This window comes from Oncorhynchus mykiss, chromosome 32 (genome assembly GCF_013265735.2).
Source record: "Oncorhynchus mykiss isolate Arlee chromosome 32, USDA_OmykA_1.1, whole genome shotgun sequence".
Taxonomy (NCBI): Eukaryota; Metazoa; Chordata; class Actinopteri; order Salmoniformes; family Salmonidae; genus Oncorhynchus; species Oncorhynchus mykiss.
The window spans coordinates 37,057,534-37,076,766 of record NC_050572.1 but is presented as its reverse complement, the minus strand read 5'-3'; the positions used below and the strand labels follow the sequence as shown (position 1 = coordinate 37,076,766).

At 42.4% G+C, this 19,233-nt stretch overlaps 1 protein-coding gene across 1 annotated transcript in view; it reads right to left on the bottom strand.

Annotated features, from left to right (window-relative positions):
- Positions 1-7,663: 7,663 nt before the first annotated feature.
- Positions 7,664-19,233, bottom strand: part of LOC110488401 (sterile alpha motif domain-containing protein 12-like) — a 130,036-nt gene continuing 118,466 nt past the window's right edge. Inside the window, exon 6 of the mRNA XM_036971040.1 lies at positions 7,664-10,463. Coding sequence (XP_036826935.1) covers positions 10,441-10,463 — 23 coding nt within the window. The 3' untranslated portion in view covers positions 7,664-10,440. The remainder of the gene's footprint in view (positions 10,464-19,233) is intronic.

Below are 19,233 nucleotides of genomic sequence, written 5' to 3'. Positions count from 1 at the left end.
GTAACGTAACAAAATGTGAAAAAGTCAAGGAGTCTGAATACTTTCCAAATGCACTGTACCTAATAAACTGACCAGTGAGTGTGTACGCTTGAATACTGTTGCAGCTTCAGAGAGCGAGGGAAGCACACATTGGGAGCTGACTGTCATGTTTATCTGACCTAGCCGTTTCATTCCCTATTCAAAAGGGGTTTAATATTGAGGCAGTTGGAGCTGTCAAAGCACATCAGAGGGAATGCATATTTCAGTGAGCTTGGCTAGCTGGGTGGGATATTCAACCCACTTTATGAGATACATATCTCAGTGACAGTGTAGATACCCACTTTTCATGCATAGATTTGCTCATATCCGGACCAGGTCTATAAAAAGACAAAGAATAAAGAAACTGATCTCAGTGCAGTATGGGGGAAAATCCATACTTTGACTTAAGTATAATTTTCTCTTAGTCTACCATTGACGTCAATGAATGACTACAGATGTAGGATCCTAATTTGAGCCAGTTTGCTACAACAGGAAAATAATCCTGCAGCAACGGGAAACGGGAAATGTGGATTATAATGAATTGAAACTTTCTGTAGATGTTGATACATTTTTCATTAGGACAAATCGAGTTGGCAATTTTAAAGTGGAAATTAAAAACTTTAGAAGCCTTTTTAAACGTTGAATACACTAAAATTTGGAATTTCCTGCCGTGCAAGAAAATTCTCGGCAACAAGAGAGTGATCAAATAAAGATCTGCATCTGTAAGTGTAATTCGATTTAAACGGGAGTTAGGATTTGCCCCTAACTTGTGGCATTTTTCATGCTGCACAGTTCAGTGAATAGTATGCAAAACATTCAGTTGATAAGGAGAGGGTGTGGAGGAATCGTATGCCATAATAATAGATAGGGATCTACAGAGTAAATGGTGTCGAGATCCTTTCTTAGTCAATTCTATTTTTTTAAACACTTTCTGCCATAGTCATTGGAGCTGATTCAAACAGTGGGAAAGTGGGACAGTTTCTACTGTACCTGTACCTCTGCTCTTCTGCTATTGGCCATCATTAACACTTCCTTTCCTGCTCTTCTATTGGCTCTCGTTGACCCCAACTTCACTTCTGCCGCCATACTACTGGCTCTCGTCAACTTTCCCTGCCTCTCTTCCCCACTGCCTCTCTGAGTAGGCATGGCAGATAGCTGTGCCGCTGTCCTGGTTGGCACCCTGGTCCCAGCTGTCGCAGTGCGCGGTGTGCCAAGCTGGATGCCCACAGCACCCAGCCGAGCTGGAGGCTGCCCTTGCTGCCAGCTGGCCTGCCAGGCTGAGCCCCCAACCCCCAAACTAACTCCCACCCTCCCCTCTCCTCCCTCCCCACAGATACACAGTCGATGGGCACGTGCCCAAGCCGTCACATGTTGGAGCGGTCACTGGCGACAGGAGTGTCAACAACTTCACACAGCCGAAACATAATCCTTATCCCCCGGGTCCAGTTTGATCAATAAATCAATCCTCTTATTCAATGTAATGTCTTAAACCGGGGAGAGGTCACACTGGGGGAGGTGATGTAATGCTTAACTCGAGACAATTTAAATCCGGAGACAATTTAAGAACTAGGAGAAATGGCTGATTTGATAGAGATATACACAATAGTCACAAACTACCCATCCCAAGAGGGCAATGACAGATCATTGACACGTCATTGCAATATAGCACGTCCTCGGAGTTGTAGAGAGAGCATACTGTGCCCTCCCCATTGTTCAGAGGCTGTGAGAAAGTGGTGCCATTTACACACACACACACACACACACACACACAGAGAGAGAGAAACAAGTGTTAGTAACTAACCTGATCCCTGTAGTAGGACACACCTACACTCTCCACACCCTTTTAGGTGAACTACAGCATAAGAGAAAGTGAGGATTCACACCATTTCCTGTATTGTGGACATCATCATACCACTAATATGACTGGAAAAACCTGACTGCACAGTGTTTTTATCATTGGTACACAGGAAAGGTTGCACAACGGTTAATGGAAAAGCAAGCTTGCCCAATTGTACAAACTCACCAAAACCCCAAAATGTTGCGCAACAATACAATTATGGTAGCTTAGCGCCCAAGGGGAAGTTTTGTCGGTGACCTCGATTGGCCTAGAACCTGGAAGGACAAATAATTAACATGAGTTTCCTGGAATTTTATCACTGGAAAAGGATACCAAAGCTAAATGATTCATGTGAAAATACACAGATATCAAACAACACTCATCCAGGTGGAAAATGGGACTCGAACACAGTTTAAATTAATATTGACTCCTACATAGTGGATGAAAGGTGCCATCAAAGCTCAATGTTTTGGCCTATCTGAATCCTGTACTTTCCCACGGAAATTGAATGAGAGAGGGTTGAGGATTTCCCACCAAAGGCTACACGTTACATCATCTCATCTCCCAACTTCCCCATCATTGTGGTGTAAATAATTAATAATAACCAGTCCCCTAGATTCCTGAACTCAACCCAGCAGTGGGAAGTGTGAGGGAAAGAGAGAGGCCATCTTGTACCACAAAGAGCCAGAGCGGTCGTCCCGAGCTCGGCTCCTCATTAGGAGGCAGTGACAGAGACTTCGAGACCAGACGGGCCCAGGTTTCTTCACTGGGGGGGGGGGGGGGGGGGGGGGGGAGAAAGCGCCAGCGGATATCATTAGGGCAGAGCGCTAGACTTTTTAATGAGCACACTCACAGCACCCCTTCGTCCTCAGTGGCGCCTGCCGGCTGGAGGGCCCCAGGTTCCAGTTCCCTACTGTGCTGGCTTTGGCCTGTTCCACTAGCTATTGAAGGTGGGGGGTGTTGTTGGTAGGTGGCCTTATTGTTTCTGGCAACCTGTGGCGCTCCAGCACATTAACACAGTGGCGCGGGGTACAAACACTCACACACACCTGCTCTCGGGATCACATGAACACGAACACAGCCTTTATCATACTACTCTCCCCCCCAGTCACTGACATAATTGACTCTCCCTGACACGTAAACGCGACTGTAATTACCCCGACTCTCCCCTTGATGTCGAGCGGCAGGAAGCCGCTGCGAGAGGCGCTGGGAAAGGGAAATGTCGCCGGGCTTCACAGCTACACCCGTCGACCGTTCGGCTTTCAGAACGCCCGCCGCAACTGGAATCCGGGAAAAACCTTTCCCGCGGACGACGAACAAGGGCCACACTGTCGGAATCCATCAGTGCGGAATCCATCAAGTCAGTCTAGGGCTTCCTATCAGAAAAGTTACTGATAATTCCACAGGCACAGGGAAGTGAGCCAGAGTGGTAAGGGGAGAGTGAGACTGGAGAGAGGAGCCCGACAGTAATGATTCACGAGCACTGTTGTGGTTCCTCTGGAGTGACAACATAGGCCCTGCAGAGGAGCGGAGGAGATCAACACACGAGAAGTAGCTTAGAGTGAGCTCAACCAGGTGAAGTGTGTGTGTGTGTGTGCACGAGTGGATGGGTGCAAATTTGATCTCAATCCTGCTGTAATAACTGATAAGGGGAAGAGGCTTAACCCTTGGCTGCTGAAGTGGGGAATCGGTCACACCACCTGAAGTGATGATGGGGCTGAGACAGACCAGCAGCCATGGACAGGATAGATAGTGTTCAACTCACTTACACCCAAAGCCTCATAGTGGACAGACCGAGGAAGAGGATAGTGCAATAGCGAGAGAAAGAGGGAGGAAGGGGAAAGAGAGCAGGAACATGAGTCCCCACATTTCAATACAACAAACAAAACAATAACGGAGAGGGGAGAATTGAGCACGTACAACAAGAAGGAGAAAGAAAAAACGGCTTACTTGCGACTCGCCATGAAAAAAAACATTGGCTAAGAACAAACAGTATGTACTGTGAAGTTCAGCGAGACAAGAGATGACAGAGAGCGAGAGAGCACATTCCACTCCGTGCTGCTTAGTCAAAGGGTTAAACCATATGTTAATAAAGTAGTGTACTCCTTGTGCTTAACCCTCGGTTCTCTCCAACAATAAAACAGAAACAGATGTTGCCCTCCCCGCTGAATCAGATACAGTGTGTCAGAGAGAAAAGAGGGGCAGAACACTAAGGGCTTCCTCCAACACACACACACACACACACAGATGCACACACTCCTCAAACGTACATGCTGCACACTTTCTCTCTCCACTGTGGCCAGAGCACCCCCGTGTTAAAATGTTCAGCTTGACACACCAAAAGGGGCTGAGTGGCAGTCCAACATGTTTAATTCATGGGACAGTCTGTATGTGTTCAACATACCCGACTGAGAGTGGGGATGTAAAGAGACAGAGTGAGGAGGAGAGAAAGAGAGAGAGAGAGAGAGAGAGAGCAGACAAAAGAAAGAGCTTGGAGGGGGAAAAGAAGACACAGTAACGAGAGAACAGGGATCAAGAGAGTCAAAGGGAAGAATCGAGAAGAAGAGGGGGACCGAAAGATAAAAGGTAGGGCAGAGAGAAAGATGGACACCGACTCAGACGTGTCGAGGGACAGCAGAAGTGAGGGCTAGAATTGGATTGCTGAAGAGAGAGAGAGAGCTAGAAGGAGAGACCGGAAGAGAGAGAGAGAATGTGAGAAAGACAAAATAGGGCAGGTTTCATCCAAACAGCCGAAAGTGCTGAGAGCGTCTTCTGCATATCTTGTGCGCCCTGGTGATTTACTGTCACCTCTCTCTCTCTCATCTCTCACTCCTCCCCCTTTCCTTTCCACCGCATGTCCCAGGGTAAGTGAGTTTCAGCATCGACACCGGTGTCATGCTCCACGGCGCAGCTTCCACTACCGCCGTGTGTGTGTGTGTATGAAGCGGCGTTCGTGTGTGTGGAGCTGCTTTCTCTCTCTCTCGGCGTGTGTGTGTGTGTGTGTGTGCGCGTGTAGCAGAGCTGCTCTGTCATTTCCTACTGTGATTTACACTCCAAGCGGACTCAGAGGTAGTGGGGAGGCCGGAGCGTGTTAACCAGGAGAGATGGTTTACATTGTATAGCTTAGTATCAACACAGTACCACTGATACATCATCCATCTTCAGGATCTGTGTCTTCACGCTTTATTCAGGAGTCAGTTAGGTTACACAACACAATAAAAAGGTGTGTAAAGAACATTTGGTGTATGCAACAATATGCAGCGGGGTACGCTCAGTAATGTACACTACAGTAGAACATCACTCAATATACAACGAGCAAGTGTATTTCAACTAAGTTATTATAATTTTTTTTTTTTTTACAAAGAATAAGACTACAAACCAATGTAAATTGGTTTATTTATTATATTCATATTTGTTAACACTTTACACATAACCATGTCATAACAGCTAACATAACGTGTATAACCTGAAATAATGTTCATAACACTCCTGACTAATATACTGTATTTACACCTGTTGTGACATATATTGCGTTATTTTATGGCTGGTTATAACACCTACATAAGTGTCAAAACCCACATTTATTCAAATGAGTTTTTTCCCTGCCAAGAAGCTTCCTTTCGGTTCAAAGTTTGTTTTTCAAACCCTTTGTTGTTGTTATGAATTATTTACAGTCATGTTTTTTTCCCCCTCATATTTGAGATAACTTGTAGAAAATACACTTTATGACATTGCCAAGATGCATTATGACATCATAATCATATAAGCCAGATAGGCCTATCACGTACATGCCCTTATATCAGTCCTGCTCCTGCATTCATCCCAGTCATCAGCAACAGAGCGTGGGGTAGGTGCATGTCTGACGTCAATGTGTACGCAATTACAATGATCATTTATTATGGTCAATAAAAACGTTAACATACTGTTGACAAGTAGGTTATGGCGTAATGGAATGTTTTGCATTGTTCGGTAGGTTTTGTGCGTTTTGACACTTATGTAGGTGTCATAACCTGCCATAAAATAACTACTGTGGTAGGTTTTGACACTCTTATCATCACAGGAGGTTGGTGGAGCCTTAATTGGAGAGGACAGGCTCGGGGAAATAGCTGGAGCGGGACTGGTGGAATGGTATCAAAAACATTTAAAAAAATGGTTTCTGTGTGTTTGATGCCATTCACTCTGTTCCAGACGTTATTATGAGCCGTCCTCCCCTCACCAGCCTCCTGTGACTTATGTAGGGGTCACAACAGCCATAAAATAATGCACAGGTCTAAATATAAAGTGTCATGACCATATTATAAACAGGTTATGACATGTAAATGTCAGCTGTTATGACATATGAAGTGTCATGACGTTGGGTGTGAAGTAAAGTGTTTCCAACATTTCATTGGTATCTAAGATTATGCACCCTATATTGTAGATGGAGGGGGGGGGGGGGGGGGCGTATCGGGGCTGAAGACTTGGTCTGCATGCCTGTCTGATACGGAAAACACCAGAAAGTAATAAAAACATTCTGTAAAAATGGCAGAAAAATCATACATTACAGTTTCTCAATCGCGTACGAGCAATTTTTTTTTGCACAATTTTGTCCATTTTAAAAACAGAGTTCACAAGGCAGAACTATGTGGCCTTTTGCAAAACAGTAAATGCGTTTTCAAAATGTAGTTGCCTTCTCAAAACAAATACATAAAAAAAAAACTATATTATAGCCTACCGTCAAAATTGCAAATAGATTCATGAAAATAACACCACTGCCTGCAACCATATTTATCTTTCGAGTCCAAGCAGACAAAACAGTCCTAAAAATCCCATTAGATCAATACATTTTCTTTGCAGATACTAAATCATGGTCAATCTTGGAAGAAAAACTATACAAAGGTGCAGAACTACTCTCCTTTTATGCATATTTGATCAAACAATTTCATACACGTCAAGTCAAACATTATTCCTGATAAAAATATAAAATAAAGAACATCGTGTGCAGGATTCATTAAATCGGTATCATCACAATCCAAGTCCATGTATTCAATACAAAATCTGGTTTGCTCATTGTTTTGTAGCCTTTCCATTGGTTCACAGAAACTATCCACAATAGAAATAAGGAATGGTGAATACAAGGGAGTAACACAACTGATATGAACGTATAGGTCTCAATCCACACCTAAACTAAATCTAAATCTAAGCAACCCAAAGTTACTTAGAAGTAACCCAACTTCATTCTCTGCAATATTGTAAAAAAAAATAAAAAAATAAAATAAAATTAGACAGTCCCCATTGCCTAGATCTTTCCAAATACAGTGAGCACCAAAAGTATTGGGACAGTGACAATTTTGTTGTTTTCTTGGCTCCGTATTCCAGCACTTTGGATTTAAATGATTAAAGTGCAGACTGTCAGCTTTAATTTGAGGGTATTTTCATCCATATCAGGTGAACTGTTTAGAAATTACAGGACTGGAATTCATTGGTCCCCTAAAAATGGGGGGACTAAGGTATTGGGACAGATTCATTTAAATGTGTATTAAAGTTTAGTATTTGGTCCCATATTTCTAGCACACAATGACTACGTCAAGCTTGTGACTAGAAACTTGTTGGGTGCATTTACTGTTTGTTGCAGTTGTGTTTCAGATCATTTTCGGCCCGATAGAAATAAATGGTAAATAATGTATTACGTCATTATTTGAGTCACTTTTATTGGCTCCTGAGTGGCGCAGCGGTCTAAGGCACTGCATCTCAGCGCTTGAGGCGTCAAACACCCTGGTTCGAATCCAGGCTGTATCACGACCGGCCGTGATTGGGAGTCCCAAAGGGCGGCGCACAATTGGCCCAGCGGCGCCCGGGTTTGGCCGGTGTAGGCCGTCATTGTTCTTAACGGACTTGCCTAGTTGAATAAAAATGTAAATAAGAACACTTCTACACTAATGTGGATGCTACCACGATACTGAATGACTCATGAATAATGAGAACGTGATGGATACATATACACCTGTGAATGTAATGTCTATGTGTAGTGACACAATTCTGCTTCTATTTGCATGCATGTTTTTCTTGTGCAATAAGAAAGTGAGGCTCAGTATAAGGTTTATTTTGTGTAACAGTGTACTAGTAAAGTGCCAATGAAAAAATTCCAAATGCCTAAAAAAGAAATCAGGAGATTGTGGAAAGAGCCAGTTCAGGCAAGTCCTCGGGCACCTTGGCAGAGCTGGCAGGGTCGTGTTCATTGGGAACCAAACAGGAGAAAACAGACAAACAGGGAGGGACTACCTGGACTTGTCCAATAAGAAACGATCGTTTTTGTTTTCTGTTGCAAAACGTTTTGTTATGGTATTCCCTAATGAACATGACCCAGGTTCGAAATGCCTTGAAAGTCACATGGTTGGCTACGGCACACAAAGTAATCATACTTCCCTTCCCCAAAACACCCCACCAGCCAAGTTATGGTGGGGCTGCTCCATCCTGACATGTTACAGTTGCAGGAGGGTTTTTCCCTTATCCAAACACTGAATACAATACTGTTCTCAACAAAACACTGCCTTGTGTTAACTCTGTAGACCGCTCCTCACAGTTTGGCTATTGACATCCAGATGATGTGAAATCAGAGCGCCAGCCTTCCAGACTGGAAGCAGCCAGGCAGGGCAGGCAGCCCACACAGTCCAAGAGACACTGACACCAGAGCTCCACCGAAGCATGAAATAGCCACTTGTATTTTTATATGGACAACTTCATCCCATGTGACCAAGTATCAGCATTCCTTACCTCTCCAATGTCAGGGATTGGGCTATTCCAGGCCTGGAGGGCAACGCAGTCCTGAAGGTTTAATCAATACTAAATCTGCTACTACTGGGCCAACCAACCACTAGAGAGCATAAGGCAAGCTCCAAACCAAACAATGGACGCTCGTAACACACAAGACCCAATGTTGCAATTAAATTCCGCTAAATCAAAGGCTCTCCGGGGCTGGAATTCTCCCCCTTTGGTTTCTTGGTGGCCATTTCAATTTTTTCGATCCCCATTTATTCATATTCACAGGGAGGAGGTTGTTGTGATGGTAACAATAGGTCATGCTACACTGGTAGTGATACATGGGTAATAGGAATCACTCCGGCACACTGGCTTTAGTTAAAGTTCGTTACTGGCTACAAGGTGTGAAAAACACACATATATAGGTCACGATGGCCCAAGCAACAGGTTTGTTGGCATGACCGGTGAAATGCCTTTCTTTATATCACCAGTGAATGGCCATTTCACATGAACAGTCACAGCAAAGAGTTAGTTTCTCATAAAAACAGTAACAGAGATTACATACCACGTCTCTCTCTGAGACTTGACAGACATTTGGATGATTTTTTTTTTTTTTGCCCACGGTACATTTTCCTTTCTACACTATTTTCAATATACCTCATATCTAAAAATAGTCTCAAGCAGTGAGATATGAGAGAGAATATTTTTCTTCATCATCAGGAGAGAAGCACTTGCCTCGTTCTCTCCCTCAACCATATCCTCAACCAACCAATTGTCCCATGTAGGTTATCCGTCATTTCATTTTCCCTGGCTCAAAAGCACTTTAGCCAGGTCCTCGCAATACCATACCGTGTTCCATTTATGTTGCCAGGTCTTTTCACTATCACATTCCATCCTTAATGATTTGCCAGGTCTTTTCACTATCACATTTCCTCCTTAATGGTTTGCCAGGTCTTTTCACCATCACATTTAGTACCTTTTGGTTTGCCAGGTTCTACCGCTTCATGCCACACCTGGACATATTCACAGTGAAGGCTTGCTGACCGCGCTGAGAAAGCGACCCACCAAGTGAAGAAGGGGAAAGCTGCGAGGAAAAGACAGACGGGACAACAGATGTCATTTTCACCAGGCAAGCCCAAACTCTGACAGGGCACAGAATCAATGCAGACAACAGTCAGAAAAAGAGGGACAGAGAGGGGAAGGGAATGCAAAATGCAGCGCCCTCTCACTGCTCTGGCGATATAGTCAGTGAGGACCGAGAGAGAGGAAGGCTGGTGTACCCAATGTCTCTAAAGTCACCATTAGAAGTCACTAGAATGTTATACACACCTGCTCGGTGGTGTATCGTGGGGGTACTATTCACACTTAAGGTCTGTTCTACACTGGAGGATTTACTATACAGTGAGAAGGTTGTTGGAAGTGGACGCCATCTTTGACGTGTTTGTTTTCTCATTGTTCTCCACAGTCCTTGTAGTGGGATTGTCAGTTGAGGATGGATCCATTTTTGATGCTTGTTCTCAGAATAGAGCCCTGGTGGTAATTCAGAAGGGGTAAGAGAGTTGGGATGGGATAGGGACAAATGTAGTGGAAACTCTTGGTTAAAAGCAAGAAAATGATTGTCTGTCTGTGATAAGTCACTGGACAGGCCAATGACTTGACTTGTTTGAAGGTTTGAAGTTAAGCATGGGGTTAAAATCAAGGTTAGGATTAAGATTGGAGTTAGGTATGAGATTGGGGTTAGGACGGCTTTGATTGGTGGTGGGAGGTGGTCAAGGGTCAGATGTAGGAAGCCCAGGATCGGAGGGAGACCGGTTCCTGTTGGCAGCTGGTTTCCAAGAACGCCTGGGCTACGGAGATCCCTCCAGAGAGGCTGCAGAGAAGGAGAGAGAGAGAGAAAGAGACCGAGAGGAAGAGAAAGAAAGAGAGCGAACGAGAGAGAAGAGATGATTAAAAGAGGGCGGAAGTGAGAAATGGATAAACAGACAAAAAGGAAGCAAAAATGGGAACAAAAATGTACAGAGAAATTAAGGAGGAAATGAAGTAGGGATAACATTTTTTTTATTGTGATTACAAGTGTCAGGCAAGGGGAGGTAGAAATATGGATCAGGGGGAATTAACAAAATAGAGGAGAAAGAAAGAGATAAAGAGAGAAAGGATAAAAGAGAGAAGAAAAGGAGGGGAGACATAATTATAAAATGGCAGTAGCAGCAGAGAATCAACACAGTGGAGCAGCACTGCGCTCCCAGGCACACAAAGGGAGATGGAGAGCTGTGTGTGAGTGAGTGAGAGAAAAAGCACACACACACACACACACACACACACACACCAGGCGGATCAGGGGAGAGAAGATAAGTGACATTTAAAGCTTGGGTACGACGTGTGACATGGTACGGGTGACACATGCCAAGTCTCTCTGATGAGTCTGAATCAGTCTCTGAAAGACCGGCACACTGTTATTAATCCACCATTTTTTTTTTCTTGAAATGAAAGCAAGTGCTTATGCTATATTTACCACATATAGGCTTTGTGGCTGTGTATCAAACGACATACTCAACGTTTTAGAACATACCACAGAGCTCTAAATAAATACCACAAGTGTGTAGGTCTTTATATGCAAGGTTGGGGAGTAACAGATTACATGTGACATTAATTACATGTTATGTTACCAACAATAATTTTGTTATCAGACTACAGATACTTTTGAAAAAGTCGATGATTACTTCTAAATTCGCCCAAAAATATTCCAAACTTTTGTTCTCTCAATGGCATTCAAATCAGCATTGAAAAAAGGCACAATTTGAATTTGTTCCACTTGAGCAAGTCAGACACCACTATAAATTTAAAAAGTTGTGTCACATGCACCAAATACAATTGGTGTAGACTACCGTGAAATGCTTGCTTACGAGCCCTTCCCAACGATGCAAAGTAAAAAAATATCTAAATTGTAACACGAGAAATAAAATACACAAGAATTAAGCTGTATACATGGAGAACCAGTACCAGATCAATGTGCAGAGGTACGAGGTATTTGAGGGAAATATGTACATGAAGGCAGGGTAAAGTGACTAGACATCAGGATAGATAATAATAAGGTATTAGAGGTAGATACAGTCGGAAGTGTACATACACATCAGCCAAATACATTTAAACACAATTTTTCACAATTCCTGACATTTAATCTGAGTAAAAATTCCTTGTCTTAGGTCAGTAAGGATAACCACTTTATTTTAAGAATGTGAAATGTCAGAATAATATTAGAGAGAAGGATTCATTTCAGCTTTTATTTCTTTCATAACATTCCCAGGGGTCAGAAGTTTACATACACTCAATTAGTATTTGGTAGAATTGCCTTTAAATTGTTTAACTTGGGTCAAATGTTTCAGGTAGCCTTCCACAAGCTTCCCACAATAAGTTGGGTGAATTTTGGCCCCTTCCTCCTGACAGAGCTGGTGTAACTGAGTCGGGTTTGTTGGCCTCCTTGCTCGCACAGGCTTTTTCAATTCTGCCCACAAATTTTCTATAGGACTGAGGTCAGGGCTTTGCGATGGCCTCTCCAATACCTTGACTTTGTTGTCCTTGATAAACTTCTCCTTAATGCAACCGCTGTGTCAGATTTCAAAAAGGCTTACGGTGAAAGCACACCACTTGATTATGTTAGGTCAGCGTCTAGCTACAAAACCATACAGCCATTTACCAACCAAGGAGACGTGTCACAAAAGTCAGAATAGCGTTAAAATGAATCACTTACCTTTGTTGATCTTCATCTGGTGGCACTCCCAGGTCTCCATGTTAGACAATAAATGTAAGTTTTGTTTGATAATGTCCCCGTTTATGTCCAAAAATGTATTAAAAAATCCAAAAGGCACAATGCGCGCTCTCAACATCAAGGCGAAAAGTCTAAAACGTACAATAAAAGTTAGTAGAAATATTTCAAACGATGTTTAAAATCAATCAGGTTGTTTTTCTCATAAATAATCAATAATATTTCAACCGGACAAAAGCTTTGTCAATAGAAATGTAAACAAGAAAGGCGCGCTCACGATCACGCGCTGGGCTCATGTCTGGAAATTTCCACTGGCCTCTCATTGAAAGTGCTGTATCTCCCTCATTTTTCAGAGTAAAAGTCTGAAACAATGCCTAAAGACTGGCCACATGTCGAGGAAGCCACAAATACCGTGAACTGGGTCCTAGGTCTTTGTATGGCGGATCGGCTTTCAATGGAAAAACAGGCTTTTGAAATAATACTACTTCCTGGTTGGTTTTTCCTCAGGTTTTCGACTGTCATAACATTTCTGTTATACTCACCGACATTAGTTTAACAGTTTTGGAAACTTGAATATTTTCTATCTAAATCTACTAATTATATGCATATCCTAGCTTCTGGGCCTGAGTAGCAGGCAGTTTAATTTGGGCACACTTTTCATCCAAAATTCCGAATGCTGCCCCCTACCCTAGTGAAGTTAAGGACAACAAAGTCAAGGTATTGGAGTGGCCATCACAAAGCCCTGACCTCAATCCTATAGAACATTTGTGGGCAGAATTGAAAAAGCCTGTGCAAGCAAGGAGGCCAACAAACCTGACTCAGTTACACCTGCTCTGTCAGGAGGAATGGGCCAAAATTCACCCAACTTATTGTGGGAAGCTTGTGGAAGGCTACCCAAAACATTTGACCCAAGTTAAACAATTTAAAGGCAATGCTACCAAATACTAATTGAGTATGTAATCTTCTGACCCACTGGGAATGCGATGAAAGAAATAAAAGCTGAAATAAATCCTTCTCTCTACTATTATTCTGACATTTCACATTCTTAAAATAAATTGGTGATCTAACTGACCTAAAATAGGGAATTATTACTAGGATTAAACGTCAGGAATTGTGAAAAATAGAGTTTAAATGTATTTGGCTAAGGTGAAGGTAAACTTCCAACTTCAACTGTATGTAAATATGGTTCCTTTAAAAAAAATATATATATAAAAAAAAATATATATATAAATATATATATATTTGCAAAAATTTCTAAAAACCTCATTATGGAGTATTGTGTGTAGATTTAATAAGAAAAACATTGATTTAATACATTTTAGAAAAAGGCTGTAACGTAACAAAATGTGGAAAAAGTCAAGGGGTCTGAATACTTGTCAAAAGCACTGTATATACAAAAAGTCTTGTAATTTCTAAATAGTTCACCCGATATGAATAAAAATAAAGCTGACAGTCTGCACTTCAACCTCAGACATTGTATCATTTCAAATCCAAAGAGTACAGAGCAAAAATGACAAATGTGTAACTGTCCCAATGGAGCTCACTGTAGTTAAGGAGCTAGAATATTAAATACTGAATAAAAACAAGTAAAACGCATCATCTGTCTACCGTGTATCATAAAAGCCCTCAGAATTACTTTGGAGTTCTATTCTTTTCTCTGATTACTACAACCTACTAAACCCAAATTAAACATGACAGGGTATGAATACAACCATGCTTGGTGTGTTGCCTAGTTTGTGTGAATGTGTGCGAGAGTGAATGTGTTTGTGCATTTGAATGAGTGTGAAGTAGGTTTCTTTGTGAATGTGTGTATGTGCGAGTAAATGTGTGTGTGTGTGTGTGTGTGTGTGTGTCAGAAAAAAAGAGCAATGCCAGTTATTAAACAAACCAATTACAAGGCCCACTCATGCCGTTTACCTCCCAAACAAAGGCTGAATGTTGATTTGTAAAGAACAACACTACTGCACTGTAATTTACACAGTAAAAACTGTCTTCTCTCACTTTCTCTTTTCACTCTTTTTTTCCTCCATCTCTTCAGCCTGTGGCGGCTCCCTTGCCACTGATCGCTCTCTCTGTGTGTATTTGTTCTCTCTCTCTCTGTCTGTCTCTATCTCTCTGCATGTGTCTCTCTCTATCTCTCTGTGTGTGTGTGTCTCTCTCTCTCTCTCTCTCTCTGTGTGTGTCTCTCTCTATCTCTCTCTCTATCTGTGTGTCTCTATCTCTCTCGTTCTCTGTGTGTGTGTCTCTCTCTGTGTGTGTGTCTCTCTCTCTACCTCTCTCTCTCGCTCCCTCTCTCTCTCGCTCCCTCTCTCTCTCTCTCTCCTGTGTATTTGTTCTCTGTGTGTGTATTTGTTCTCTCTGTGTGTGTATTTGTTCTCTCTCTGTGCGTATTTGTTCTCTCTCTGTGCGTATTTGTTCTCTCTCTCTCCTCTCTGTGTGTGTATTTGTTCTCTCTCTCTGTGTGTGTGTGTGTGTATTTGTTCTCTCTCCCCTCTCTGTGTATTTGTTCTCTCTGTGTGTATTTGTTCTCTCTCTCTGTGTATTTGTTCTCTCTCTCTCTGTGTATTTGTTCTCTCTCTTTCCTCTGTGTGTGTATTTGTTCTCTCTCTCTCCTCTCTGTGTGTGTATTTGTTCTCTCTCTCTCTCTCTCTCCTCTGTGTATTCGTTCTCTCCCTGTGTGTGTATTTGTTCTCTCTCTCTCCTCTGTGTGTGTATTTGTTCTCTCTCTCCTCTCTGTGTGTGTATTTGTTCTCTCTCTGTGCATTTGTTCTCTCTCTCTCTCCTCTCTGTGTGTGTATTTGTTCTCTCTCTCTCCTCTGTGTATTCGTTCTCTCCCTGTGTGTGTATTTGTTCTCTCTCTCTCTCCTCTCTGTGTGTGTATTTGTTCTCTCTCTCTCTCCTCTCTGTGTGTGTATTTGTTCTCTCTCTCTCCTCTGTGTATTCGTTCTCTCTCTCTGTGTATTTGTCTCTCTCTGTGTATTTGTTCTCTCTCTGTGTATTCTCTGTGTGTGCATTTGTTCTCTCTCTCTCCTCTTTGTGTGTGCATTTGTTCTCTCTCTCTCCTCTCTGTGTGTGTATTTGTTCTCTCTCTCTCCTCTCTGTGTGTGCATTTGTTCTCTGTCTCTCCTCTCTGTGTGTGTATTTGTTCTCTCTCTCTCCTCTCTGTGTGTGTATTTGTTCTCCCTCTCTCCTCTCTGTGTGTGTATTCGTTCTCTCTCTGTGTGTATTTGTTCTCTCTCTCTGTGCATGTTCTCTCTCTCTCTCCTCTCTGTGTGTGTATTTGTTCTCTCTCTCTCCTCTCTGTGTATTCGTTATCTCCCTGTGTGTGTATTTGTTCTCTCTCTCTCTCTCTCCTCTCTGTGTGTATTTGTTCTCTCTCTCTCTCCTCTGTGTATTTGTTCTCTCTCTCTGTGTATTTGTCTCTCTGTGTATTTGTTCTCTCTCTTTCTGTATTTGTTCTCTCTGTGTGTGCATTTGTTCTCTCTCTCTCCTCTCTGTGTATTCGTTATCTCCCTGTGTGTGTATTTGTTCTCTCTCTCTCTCTCTCTCTCTCCTCTCTGTGTGTATTTGTTCTCTCTCTCTCTCTCCTCTGTGTATTTGTTCTCTCTCTCTGTGTATTTGTCTCTCTGTGTATTTGTTCTCTCTCTTTCTGTATTTGTTCTCTCTGTGTGTGCATTTATTCTCTCTCTCTCCTCTCTGTGTGTGCATTTGTTCTCTCTCTCTCCTCTGTGTGTGCATTTGTTCTCTCTCTCTCCTCTCTGTGTGTGCATTTGTTATCTCTCTCTCCTCTCTGTGTGTATTCGTTCTCTCTTTGTGTATGTATTTGTTCTCTCTGTGTGCATTTGTTCTCTCTCTGTGTGCATTTGTTCTCTCTCTCTGTGTATTTGTTCTCTCTCTCTGTGTATTTGTTCTCTCTCTCTGTGTATTTGTTCTCTCTCTCTGTGTATTTGTTCTCTCTGTGTATTTGTTCTCTCTCTGTGTATTTGTTCTCTCTCTCTGTGTATTTGTTCTCTCTCTCTGTGTATTTGTTCTCTCTATGTGTGTATTTGTTCTCTCTCTGTGTATTTGTTCTCTCTCTGTGTATTTGTTCTCTCTCTCTGTGTATTTGTTCTCTCTCTCTGTGTATTTGTTCTCTCTCTCTGTGTATTTGTTCTCTCTCTCTGTGTATTTGTTCTCTCTCTCTCTGTATTTGTTCTCTCTCTCTCTGTATTTGTTCTCTCTGTGTGTGCATTTGTTCTCTCTCTCTCCTCTCCGTGTGTGCATTTGTTCTCTCTCTCTCTCCGTGTATTTGTTCTCTCTCTCTCTGTGTATTTGTTATCTCTCTGTGTGTATTTGTTCTCTCTCTCCTCTCTGTGTATTTGTTCTCTCTCTCTGTGTATTTGTTCTCTCTTTCCTCTGTGTGTGTATTTGTTCTCTCTCTCTCCTCTCTGTGTGTGTATTTGTTCTCTCTCTCTGTGTATTTGTTCTCTCTTTCCTCTGTGTGTGTATTTGTTCTCTTTCTCTCCTCTCTGTGTGTGTATTTGTTCTCTCTCTCTCTCCTCTCTGTGTATTCGTTCTCTCCCTGTGTGTGTAATTGTTCTCTCTCTCTCCTGTGTGTGTATTTGTTCTCTCTCTCCTCTCTGTGTGTGTATTTGTTCTCTCTCTCTGTGCATTTGTTCTCTCTCTCTCTCTCCTCTCTCTGTGTGTATTTGTTCTCTCTCTCTCTCTCCTCTCTCTGTGTGTATTTGTTCTCTCTCTCGCCTCTGTGTATTCGTTCTCTCCCTGTGTGTATTTGTTCTCTCTCTCTCCTCTCTGTGTGTGTATTTGTTCTCTCTCTCTCTCTCTCCTCTCTGTGTGTATTTGTTCTCTCTCTCTCTCCTCTGTGTATTTGTTCTCTCTCTCTGTGTATTTGTCTCTCTGTGTATTTGTTCTCTCTCTTTCTGTATTTGTTCTCTCTGTGTGTGCATTTGTTCTCTCTCTCTCCTCTCTGTGTATTCGTTATCTCCCTGTGTGTGTATTTGTTCTCTCTCTCTCTCTCTCTCTCTCCTCTCTGTGTGTATTTGTTCTCTCTCTCTCTCTCCTCTGTGTATTTGTTCTCTCTCTCTGTGTATTTGTCTCTCTGTGTATTTGTTCTCTCTCTTTCTGTATTTGTTCTCTCTGTGTGTGCATTTATTCTCTCTCTCTCCTCTCTGTGTGTGCATTTGTTCTCTCTCTCTCCTCTGTGTGTGCATTTGTTCTCTCTCTCTCCTCTCTGTGTGTGCATTTGTTATCTCTCTCTCCTCTCTGTGTGTATTCGTTCTCTCTTTGTGTATGTATTTGTTCTCTCTGTGTGCATTTGTTCTCTCTCTGTGTGCATTTGTTCTCTCTCTCTGTGTATTTGTTCTCTCTCTCTGTGTATTTGTTCTCTCTCTCTGTGTATTTGTTCTCTCTCTCTGTGTATTTGTTCTCTCTCTGTGTATTTGTTCTCTCTCTCTGTGTATTTGTTCTCTCTCTCTGTGTATTTGTTCTCTCTCTCTGTGTATTTGTTCTCTCTATGTGTGTATTTGTTCTCTCTCTGTGTATTTGTTCTCTCTCTGTGTATTTGTTCTCTCTCTCTGTGTATTTGTTCTCTCTCTCTGTGTATTTGTTCTCTCTCTCTGTGTATTTGTTCTCTCTCTCTGTGTATTTGTTCTCTCTCTCTCTGTATTTGTTCTCTCTCTCTCTGTATTTGTTCTCTCTGTGTGTGCATTTGTTCTCTCTCTCTCCTCTCCGTGTGTGCATTTGTTCTCTCTCTCTCTCCGTGTATTTGTTCTCTCTCTCTCTGTGTATTTGTTATCTCTCTGTGTGTATTTGTTCTCTCTCTCCTCTCTGTGTATTTGTTCTCTCTCTCTGTGTATTTGTTCTCTCTTTCCTCTGTGTGTGTATTTGTTCTCTCTCTCTCCTCTCTGTGTGTGTATTTGTTCTCTCTCTCTGTGTATTTGTTCTCTCTTTCCTCTGTGTGTGTATTTGTTCTCTTTCTCTCCTCTCTGTGTGTGTATTTGTTCTCTCTCTCTCTCCTCTCTGTGTATTCGTTCTCTCCCTGTGTGTGTAATTGTTCTCTCTCTCTCCTGTGTGTGTATTTGTTCTCTCTCTCCTCTCTGTGTGTGTATTTGTTCTCTCTCTCTGTGCATTTGTTCTCTCTCTCTCTCTCCTCTCTCTGTGTGTATTTGTTCTCTCTCTCTCTCTCCTCTCTCTGTGTGTATTTGTTCTCTCTCTCGCCTCTGTGTATTCGTTCTCTCCCTGTGTGTATTTGTTCTCTCTCTCTCCTCTCTGTGTGTGTATTTGTTCTCTCTCTCTCCTCTGCGTGTGTATTCGTTCTCTCTCTGTGTGTATTTGTTCTCTCTCTGTGTGTATTTGTTCTCTCTCTCTCTCCTCTCTGTGTATACGTTCTCTCCCTGTGTGTGTATTTGTTCTCTCTCTCTCCTCTGTGTATTCGTTCTCTCTCTCTGTGTATTTGTCTCTCTCTGTGTATTTGTTCTCTCTCTGTGTATTCTCTCTGTGTGTGCATTTGTTCTCTCTCTCTCCTCTCTGTGTGTGCATTTGTTCTCTCTCTCTCCTCTCTGTGTGTGCATTTGTTATCTGTCTCTCCTCTCTGTGTGTGTATTTGTTCTCTCTCTCTCCTCTCTGTGTGTGTATTTGTTCTCCCTCTCTCCTCTCTGTGTGTGTATTCGTTCTCTGTGTGTATTTGTTCTCTCTCTCTGTGCATGTTCTCTCTCTCTCCTCTCTGTGTGTGTATTTGTTCTCTCTCTCCTCTCTGTGTATTCGTTCTCTCCCTGTGTGTGTATTTGTTTTCTCTCTCTCTCTCCTCTCTGTGTGTATTTGTTCTCTCTCTCTCTCCTCTGTGTATTTGTTCTCTCTCTCTGTGTATTTGTTCTCTCTC